We start from the raw sequence: 11,238 nt of genomic DNA, 5'->3' as shown, positions 1-11,238 counted from the left end.
AGAACTCTCCTCTAAATGCTCTCTCTCACTCTCTCCTTCAATCTCCCTTCAGTATGCACAAAGACCAATGAACAAAAAGATTTCTTGATAATTTTAAGTGGCCCTTTTATAAGAAAAACACAAAAAATGGTCGAAAAACTATAAAATTTTAATTATGTATGTTCATGATCATCCCGTACGAATAGTGTAAAAATTGTTACATACGACCTCAATGTGCATTAGTACGAACTGCCTTCATACCCGATCATGATCCCGTATGATCATGGTTTGTCCGGTAAGAACCGTTATTTCCAAGGTTCTTTGGGATGAAAAAAACAGGATGGATCACAAGTTCATAGAATATAGGACATCGTCTTGGGGTGATGGGGTCAATTCATCTAGACGATTAGTTCAAAGCAGTAGTCTAGAGAAAATTGTCCAGGGATAAACGGGATAATAATCTAGACGAACAGTTCAAAATGAAAAATCCAGAGGACATCATCCAGGGACGAATATGAAAAATTGCTTGGACGAATAGTTCAAAGAGACAGTCCAGAGAATATCGTCCAGGGATGAACATGAAAATCGTTTGGACAAATAGTTGAAAGTGAGAGTCCAGAGGACATCGTCCAGGGACAAACATGAAAATCGTCTGGACGACTAGTTCAAAGTGAGAGTCCAGAGGACATCGTCCAGGGACGAACATGAAAATCATCTGGATGACTAGTACAAAGTGAGAGTCCAGAGGACATCGTCCAAGGATGAACATGAAAATCGTCCGGACGAATATGACTTAGAAAGTTTTTTACTCACCCTCTGTTCGTTCCATTTGCTCTTGGAGGAGTATAATTGACCTGATCGTCCCGTACGAACATAGTTCGTCTTATACGATCAGTATTAAAAATTGTGAATTTTAAAGCTCTCCCCCAGTGTGTATGTGCTGAGTTACTTAATTAGAATCACACTATCTTAGATTCAAGCAAATGTAAAATATAGACTCCTAGTTACAAAATATTATAAGCAGATATTGATTTGATGTATTCAACAATCTGGAGTATGATTTCCCTGAAATGTTAGTACACATAAGAGCCAAAAACAATTCTTCCAAAATGTGTTAGGAGAAAATAATAATATTTGGAATCATCAAAACATATAAGTTGCAAGAATATAAAGCATGCAAAGCTAAGTAGCAACTCTCTCAACAAGAGAGAGAGAGAGAGAGAGAGAGAGAGAGAGAGAGAGAGACGATTCCAGGTTACGATTACTGATGAGAAAACAGCAATGCGAACTTGATCGGTATCTATATATATCCTAAGGACGTAAAATAATTTATTACACTTCTACCCCATACTTTATGGTAATAAAATAACGAAGAGCTTCTTCCTCTCTCTCCCTCTCTCTCTTTCTCTCTCTAAGCAAATCTTATATGCAAGTACCGAGTATTGCCCATAAAAAAAATTGAATTTTACAATCACACCTTAAAAATACAATACTTTAAAAATAATAGTCGGGTAGATCCCCCCTAATATTTGATTCAGCACATTTATAATTAATGTTATGCATTATTTTATACAATGTAATTATTTTATATAAATTGTATGATAACTATCCATGTTTAAAATAATTGTAAGAAAATCATCATAAATATCCTGATTTCTCGAACATAATGCCACGGAGTAAAATCCAATTTTGTACATTTCATGGAAACGTCCTTATTATATTTCAGACATTAAGAGATAATTTTCACTTTGTTTAAACAAACGGATAATAAAAACAGCTATAAAAGAGAAAAAAAATAACATGTTAAGGGGGAAAAAAAGAACAAGGTTAGGCGAATCAATAATGCTTTTGATTTGAACAATCCAAATTTGGCCCCACATCAACATTAAATAACTGAGCATATCTCTTATAATAACCAATACGATCATTAACCCTTGGGTCGTTAGGGATCCCGCACTCAAGCCCACCGTTAATAATGTTTGTCACAAGACCAAATCCTGCCGTCCGATTTGCAGCCAAGTCAGCCTTGCTTGGCTTGAACCGTCCCACCATCACATCATGGCATGATGGTTTATCACCCCTTGGTGTCATCCAGAACCACAAGGCCGTCTTGAATGCTAGGTCTGATCGGTTTGCCACCAACTCGGGCTCTCTCAACCCATCGAATCCAAGGGCCACCCCGGCTGGTCCATAGTTGTAGTTCCTATCATTCATGAGTTAATTGAGTAATTAATCATCTCTAAGATGAAAGAACCAATTACTTATATAAGAGTTAACAAGTGTTTACCACGAGAGTTGGATAGGACCCCTTCCTTTGTATGTTTTGTTCGGATAGCAAGGCCATTCTATGTTGGTTGAATCACAATAGTTCGATGAGGGGTTCACTTCCTCCTTGAAACATAGGCCCCATGCATATGGTCCGTCAGGAGCCGTTGCCCATCCTCCTGACAAAATTCATCAACTATTAGATTATGTAATGTTAATTACACCTCAGCCAATAATAATTTTTTGAAACGTCTATTTCAAATTTTCAAAAATGTTAAAAGATATCTAACAATAATTGTGAAAATTAATGGAACTTGCTTGATGAAGCTAGGTTTATGTAGCTATCATTAATGATTCAACCTTCTCTTTATTCTGCTCTTTTCAAACAAATATTTTTATGTTCTCTTTATCTTTGTAAAATAAACATTTAAATATTATTATAAAGCACATATGATACATTCTCCTAACTTACTCTTGGTCTCTTTATAAAAATATTGTAAATAAATGAATATGAGCCTTTCTTCTAGCTTGCTCTTCGTCTCTTTCAAAACAATAAAAAAATATATAAATTACCAATTACATGGATCGTAAATTTCATAAGAATTGCTAGTTCTAACTAATCTATCGATGTTCATTATTTGTATGTATGAAAAAAAAGTTAAATTCAGAATGAATTATTAAAATAAACATAGGTCCCATTTATAGAAATCCAATCGTTCAGGTATGTTTTAATGTGTATATTTGTATATACTTTTCTTAATTTGATGAGTATATAAATCATCTGTAAAACTCATTACAGGGATTAGCAGCTTGTAATCAAATTTGTCATAGAAATAAGTTCATAGGGTTGAAGGAAGAGAAGAACAAATTAAAAATCAGAATCTTTTTTCCTCTTTCTCCAACTCAATAATCTCTCTCATTGAACTGAGGGGGAGTGGGGGACACAGGCTTTTAGATCTCCGAACGTGTTCTACCCTCTCTGATGTTTTAGCTTTGTCTTTGCTCGTCTCTTCCTAAAAAGAAATTTTAAACAATATAAAATAAATATGAGACCTTATCTTAACTTGTTATCATTTTCTAGAATTATTTAAATTATTTTAACTGAAATTCTTTATCTTTAATCTTCGTCTCCTTTAAAAACAGTTAAATCATATTAAAATAAACGAGTGACCTTCGCCTAACTTGCTCTGCTAGTTTTCTATTAATAATAGACGTTAAAATTATATTAAAATAAATGAGGAAACTTCTTTTAACTTGCTATACGTCTATTTCTATATGAAATTAAAGTAAACAAACTGATGGATTGAATGTGAAATTCATAAGAAATACTTAGGGGCTCTTTGAGATAATATTTTTTAATTTTTAAATTAATTTCTTTTAGTTTTTTTCTTTACATTATAATAAAAATAAAAATATGCTTGATAACTAGTTCTTTTTTTTTACATTAAAATTAAAAATATATCTTGGCATCCAGACAAACCTCATCAACCATTATATTATTACCGAGGGCATGTACCTATTTGTAGACACTATCATCTCTTTTGAAGGAATTTTTATTAGGTCGGGTGTCCTGACGTAACTCTACGTTCGGACGCCATTAAAATGGTGTCACGTGCTCTTACTCTTTAACCGAACGACCCCGACCCGGACCGGACCCGTGATTGCTATGTATTGGCTAATTTGTGCAGACCGGTGTATTGCTAGGTATTGCCGATATTGCTCGGCAATAATGAGAAATATCATTTTGTCAAGACCAATACCTAGCAATACCGAGCAATACCCCCGGTTTTGCTAGGTATTGCTAGGTATTGATCTTGACAGAGCGGTATTTCTCGTTATTGTCAAGCAATACCTATCAATACCGAAAAATATCAAGCAATACCTAGCAATACCCGAACATAGCAATACCGGGTTCCGGTCCAGGTCGGGTCGTCGGGCTGCGCGGTAAAGAATAAGAGCACGTGACAATATGTTATTGGCCTCCGGATGTAGAGCTACGTCCGATGTCCGGACCTAATAATTGTTCCTTTTGAAGACATCCTTATAGTTATCATCACTTCTTTGTTGGCTTTGAGGCTAATTTCCTATAAGCCTGCGTTTCTTAAAGATGGAATGTGCTAATGTCAATTATATATGTCACATTCCCAAAACAAATTGACAACTTGCTTGTAACTTCTTAATCCTTTATTTGCTTATGCTCCACCATCTAGTGACATCACCATCATTTGATGGCGGAGTGGCATGATGAAGTTAAATTTGGTTCCAATTGGAGTAATGGCATGTATTTAAGGGTGAAATATTTCTAAAAATTGAGGACCAATGCCTACAACTTTAGATGATGGAGGGATAGAGAGAGCAGCCACCAGAATTAATTTTATTCATTTGTCATTATCCTAATCCTTTCCACAAAATATTACAACTACCGATTCCATTAATGTCTAATACGGCTTTATTGCTTAAGGCAATGATCGTGGTGGATGATTGCATAGGGATGATAGGAAAGCTCGTTGGAAAAGGTATGGGAGTTTGAATAAATAGATAAATAAACCGTTTTTAATATTCTATAAACTATCAAATTTGTTTTTATTGCTTTGCAAACCAACTAATTTGTTTTTAAAAATAAACAGTCTAAAATAATTTACTATTTTTTAAACTAATTTTTAAAATTAAAAATGAAAAAATAAAACAATAAACAATCCTTATAAGTTGTACTAACTAATCCATCGATCTCGGACCAGCTGCAGCCAGCTAATAGAACTTTTACTTGGTCCACACGGTTTAGTCAAAGACTGGCAAGTTGTGATAGCACATGACAAATGAACTAAATTTATTCACTTGAAGTAAGCATAAACTTCAATCATGGCTGTGAAATTCACATAATTAGACTGAATAAATCGAAGTAATTAAGTTACATAGAAATCAGAACATGCATCTAACTATACAAGGCCTGTACATTATGTGAATGATCTGAGATAATAGCAACTAGACATATAAAAATTAAAATAAGATTAAAGTTTTGTTTGGGACGGCTTTTTTATTGATTTCTAAAATGGAGTTTTAGTACAAATTTTTTTATTTTGTACTAAAACTCCGTTTTAAAAAGCAATAAAAAAGCCGTCCCAAACGAAGCCTAATACATAATGATGAGATTAAAAGCAGTACAGACCTGTAGTCTCATGAGATATCTGAGCAAGGAAAGCTGCGAGCTCACGCTTACGAGTGTCTAAGCATCCTGTACTGGCGAATTTGGGGAAACATTCTGTTGCCGTGATGAATGCATCATATGGGTAAAAGCCCTTCGCAGGACAGGCGTTATCATCCTTATGTAAGAAGATGCTTTTGTATAGATCCTCTGAGATGAGCATGGAGATCGGGTTAACATAGGCTTTATATCGAGCATCTGTACTGCGAAAGCAACACACAAGGCAGAAGATGGAGAGTAAAAAAAAGAAAGGAAGGGAATAAGAACTGACAGCCATGGCTGTCATATTATTAACAAAAATGTTAGCTTCCTTCCCTTCTGTTCAGCGTTCTTATAGATTTCAGAGAAAGGTAGGTTATTTGCTTTCTTTCTTTTTATTTCCGTCTATTGTAGACCAATTCAGAGAAGGAACGACCAAGTCAACTTTTTGGTCTTACACTTTTTAATTTGACCTGCACTAAGTTTGATGCTGAGAATTTGAACACATGGAAAAGGTGTTGATGCGTTGGCATAATGTTGATTATCGACAACAACTTATAGCCAATTACTAAAAATTAGAGATAAATTATAAAGGCAAAGTTTTATAAATAGATAATTATAATATATATATATATATATTTAAAAAAGTGAATAATATTTAAATGTCCGGGGGTATTCACAGTGGCAGAGAAATATATAGATTAACATCTTAGCATTGTACGAAGATCCAACACACAATAAGATAAGTGAGAGGGTGTAGCATTCATAAGAGACGCCATAGTTTTTACATGGAAACCCCTAAAAATAGGAAAAAACCACGTGGCCTGGCCTAGTTTAAATGAATACATTAGTATTTGCAGTTGATTACAAATGAGGCCCTTCTTAGGGAGAAGGCCTTGGCTTGATGTTACAAATGTATGTCATACAGAGCACATTATATGGTGGGAGTTACAAAAGTCAACATATATGCGTTTGTTTGGTCTGAAGGATTGTAGTCGGTGGGCGACGTAAGTCTAGAGAACTGCAGTCGGCAGACGACGGAGATCGGAAGGACTGTAGTCGGTGGGCGACGTAAGTCTGGAGGACCGTAGTCGGCTGGCAACGGAGGTCGGAAGGATTGTAGTCGATGGGCGTCGTTAGTCTGGAGGACTGTAGTCGGCGGGCGATGGAGTTCGGAAGGACTGTAGTCGGTGGGCAACGTAAGTCTGGATGACTGTAATCGAAGAGCGACAGAGGTCGGAAGGACTGTAGTCGGTGGGCGACGTAAGTCAGGAGGATCATAGTCGGTTGGCGATAGAGGTCGTAAGGTTCGTTGTCTAACGACAGAGATCAAAAGGACGACGTTAGGTAGAAGTCCAATAATGGAAAGAAATTCATCTTCGGATAGATGTCCAACGAAAGTCAAATAACCGGTAGAAGTCAAGCGTCGGGTAGAAACTTGGCGATGAGTGAAGGTCCGGCGTCGGGTAGAAGTCTGACGTCTGTTGGTGGCCGAGGAGAACTCCGACATCACTTGGGTGGAGTTTCGGCGTCACGGGGGAACTCTGTTGTTACTTGGGCAGAATTTCAGCATCCCGTGGAAGTAGGACAAAATTCCGGTGTCCCGTGGTAGTCGGGCAAAATTCTAGTGTCCCGTAAAAGTACGGTGGAATTCCGACGCATTTGGAGTCCGGGCAGAACTCCGGCGGTGGTCGAGGAGAAGTCTCTTCCCTCATATTCTTCTCTTCTCCTCCATCTTGCTTCTCCTTCCTTCTCTTGCTTGGGCCTCCCTCACAAGAGAAATACGGGGTCTATTTATAGATTTCCTAGAGTGGCATATCTTGTAAATAGGTGTGAGATCAGGGGCAAATAGGGAGTGGTCGAATGGATGGCTGATATCGAATCCCTTGATTATGCACCATTTATCAGGCATTTGAAGGCCTTAATGATGTCAGAATTTGGTGATCTTTGGCCCGTTGGATTCGTCTCGTCGATCCGCTTGATTCGAGTATAAGCTCTTCAAATTTTGAAACTGTTTGGTAACTTAAATTATGGTTCGAACTTTCTAACAGTGTTTCGGGTCCTTGATTTGGACTCATTTGAGCTCGGATTGAGTTGAATTTGGTATCGTTGGGTTCGTATTTTTGAGACGATCAACTCGATTGTAAGTTTGCTGATATCAGAGTTCAGATAATCCTAGATTTAATTTTTGAAGTTTCCAACTTGATTTTTGCACCGAGATTCGTGCCCGATCATGATAATTTTATGATTACGTATCAGTTGCCCCCCTATTTTGGGCGTCGAAGCTCCAGAAGTCCAAAAATATATATGTTGACATTTTGTATTGGCCGAATCATAAAAAATTGCAATCCAAAAATTAAATGCTTAGTCAAATCTGATCATAGAGGCACCGTTGAGCTATGAAAGTGTTAAAATTATGTTCGGAACATCGAAAAACGTGTTCAGGGACCCCAAAAACATCAGATTTGGACCGTCCGGGACGAAAATCAAGCCTGGACAAGTGTTGGCGGCCAAACCGGACGGCCGCTGCCCGCCACCAGCAGGTGGCGGCGGCACGCGCGCCGCGAGCGAAATAGCGCGACTTGTACGGTCCTGCGCAGTTAGCCGCGCGGTTAAGGGGCCGGCTGTTTGAATTTTGATTATTTTTAAGCATTTTTTAAATGGTAAAAAATCCCAAAAAAAATCCTAAATATCTAAAAAATTTAAGATCGTGCTTAAGACCTTGCTCAAGGAGTAGAAGTCCAATAAGGGACTTTATAAAGCTTGCAATTGATTGGAAGTATCCTTGCTTTTGCTTGAATTTTTTTGAAATATCATCATGATGTTAAAAGTATTGGAGGATCTATTTGACCATGGTTCGAGTCAAAGTTTCCACCCAGTTCGCATCTGATTCTTATGATATTGATGTTGTGAGTAATCTTTTGAGATTAGAGCACTAATTGCCCCCCAGTCGGGAATCACTTTCCCGCAGACGGTGCCAAACTGTTGGGTCCAGAAGTATTCGCGGTGTTAGAGAAATATATAGATTAACATCTTAGCATTGTACGAAGATCTAACACACAATCAGATAAGTGAGAGGGTGTAGCATTAAAAAGAGACGCCATAGTTTTTATGTGGAAACCTCTAAAAACCGGAAAAAAACCACAAGACCTGTCCCAGTTTAAATGAATCCACTAGTATTTGTAGTCGATTGCAAATGAGGCCCTTCTTAGGGAGAAGGCCTTGGCTCTATGTTACAAATGTATGTCATACAGAGCACATTATATGGTGGGAGTTACAATAATCAACATAGACGTGTTTGTTTGGTTTTAAGGATTGTAGCTGGTAGGCGACATAAGTCTAGAGAACCACAGTCGGCTGGCGATAGAGGTCGGAAGGACTGTAATCGGTGGGCGACGTAAGTCTGGTGGACCGTAGTCGGCGGGCGACGGAGGTCGAAAGGATTGTAGTCGATGGGCGACGTAAGTCTGGAGGATTATTGTCGACAGATGACGGAGTTCGGAAGGACTGTAGTCTGTGGGCAACGTAAGTCTGGATGACTGTAATTGACGAGCAACGAAGGTCGGAAGGACTGTAGTCGGTGGGCGACGTAAGTCTGGAGGATCGTAGTTGGTTGGAGATAGAGGTCGTAAAGTCTATTGCCTGATGACGGAGATCAGAAGGATGGCGTCAGGTAGAAGTCCAATAATGGAAAGAAATTCATCTTCGGATAGATGTCCAGCGAAAGTCAGATAATCGATAGAAGCCCAGCATTAGGTAGAAACTTGGCGATCAGTGAAAGTCTAATGTCGGGTATAAGTCCGACGTCTGTTAGTGGCCGAGGAGAACTCCAGCATCACTTGAGCGGAGTTTCGGTGTCAGGGGGGAACTCTGATGTTACTTGGGAAGAATTTCAGCATCCCGTGGAAGTCGGGCATAATTCTGGCGTCCCGTGGAAGTCGGGCAGAATTCTGGTATCCCGTTGAAGTTAGGCAGAATTCTGGTGTCATTTGGAGTTCGGGCGGAACTCCAGCGGTGGTCGAGGAGGAGTCTCTTCCCTCCTATTCTTGTCTTTTCCTCCTTGCTTCTCCTTCCTTATCTTGCTTGGGCCTCCCTCACAAGAGAAATGAGGGGTCTATTTATAGATTTCTTGGAGTGGCATAGCTTGTAAATAGGCATGAGATCAGGGGCAGATAGGGAGTGGTCGAATGGACGGCTGATATCGAATCCCTTGATTGTGCACCGTTCATCAGGCATTTGAAGGCCTTAGTGCTGTTAAAATTTGGCGATCTTAGGCTCAATGGTTTCGTCTTGTCGAGCCGCTCAATTCGAGTATAAGCTTGTCAAATTTAGAAACTATTTGGTAACTCAAATTGTGGTACGAACTTTCTAACAGCCCTTTGGGTTCTTGATTTGGACGCATTTGAGCTCAGATTGAGTGAAATTTGATTTCGTTGGGTTTTTATTTCCGAGACGATCAATTCGATTGTAAGTTTGCTGAAATCGGAGTTTAGATGATCCCAGATTTAATTTTTGAAGTTTCCAACTTGATTTTTGCGCCGAGATTCGTACCCGATCAAGATAATTTTATGATGACATATCAAGAATAGTTTTAAGATTTACAAGTATATTAATTAATCAAAATAATGAAAATTCATAAAATATAACATTTGCCCCCAAAAAAAATCCAACACAAAATAAGCTAATTTTAAAAGTTTTTTTTATAAAATTTAATATCAGATAATTAAATATACTTTATTTTATAAATCTTCAATTTAATATTAGATTTAATATATTCAATAATATGTACTTGTGAAATTTATTTTAGTAGGTTTAAAAATATTAAAATACAGTGATTTAAAATATTTAAATAAAGAAATTTATATTATTTTAAAAAAATGCAAACTAAATAAGGGATTTATTCAATTTTTATATTTAATTATATTGTTACTTTCTTTACCAATAATAGCAAAGCAATCATGGCATTTAGATTGACACAAATAATTAGTTAAACATAATTTCTTTAAAAATGCAGTATGCGTTGGTATTTTAAAGGAAAATGCTATCACTGTTCGCGTTTTGCTTCAAAATGCAAACAATAATCGCAATTTCTTCAAAAACTCGATTATTGTTAACGAGTATGATCCTTCTTAAATTTTTTTGTTATTAAGAACTTTTTGCTAATACTTTTCTAAATAATGGTTCTTTAAAAAATTTGCCCGATTACTCTAATTTATCTTTCTAATAAATAAAACAATAAAGCATCTTACTATGTTGAATTTTCTTCAAGCGGTTCGTGGATGAATGTTCATCCTTTTGTCCTATTGTTACCAAAAAATAAAAAAATTAAAAATTATGCAACCTCAATTATTTATGTTGGATTTAAAATTATTCATGAGTTATATCTAACTTTACAATCGATAAGCTCAAGAGATTGGATATGAATGCTTGTGTTGAATATATATCAAATAAATATTTCAAAAATATATATTTCTTTTCGCTTCTTTCTCTTCCTCTTTTTTCTCAACATTTAATTGTGGGATTGTATACCCTTGAATACCTGTGTAGGTACCCGTTCGTCAGTATCTTGCATGTTATGTTCGGGTTGAGCGATAAAAGAATTCACTCCACTCTCAAAATAGCTCGTTCGAGGGACTCGCCCAGAAGTTTAAAAGAGCTTAACATTAACTGTAGATTAATTGGGATCGGTCACATCCTCAAAGATGTTGTCACCCCTCGGAGAAAGGCGGCCTGAGAAGTTTATTTCTCGTCTCGACAAATCTTTATCCATCTAATCCAAAGTTAAGACTTTCATGCTTTACAGGTCAAGGAGC

At 37.2% G+C, this 11,238-nt stretch overlaps 1 protein-coding gene across 1 annotated transcript; it reads right to left on the bottom strand.

Annotated features, from left to right (window-relative positions):
- Window positions 1–1,660: 1,660 nt before the first annotated feature.
- On the bottom strand, window positions 1,661–5,829 carry LOC110093420 (chitinase 10). Its single transcript, XM_020818302.2, has 3 exons — window positions 5,411–5,829; window positions 2,267–2,423; window positions 1,661–2,182 (listed from the first exon to the last, which is right to left on the bottom strand). The coding sequence occupies exons 1-3, from the start codon at window positions 5,730–5,732 to the stop codon at window positions 1,816–1,818; spliced, it is 846 nt and encodes a 281-aa protein (XP_020673961.1). The 5' UTR covers window positions 5,733–5,829; the 3' UTR covers window positions 1,661–1,815.
- Between the last annotated feature and the right edge of the window lie 5,409 nt (window positions 5,830–11,238).

This window comes from Dendrobium catenatum, unplaced genomic scaffold, assembly GCF_001605985.2.
Source record: "Dendrobium catenatum unplaced genomic scaffold, ASM160598v2 fragScaff_scaffold_535, whole genome shotgun sequence".
Classification (NCBI taxonomy): domain Eukaryota; kingdom Viridiplantae; phylum Streptophyta; class Magnoliopsida; order Asparagales; family Orchidaceae; genus Dendrobium; species Dendrobium catenatum.
This window is presented reverse-complemented; position numbering and strand designations above follow the sequence as displayed.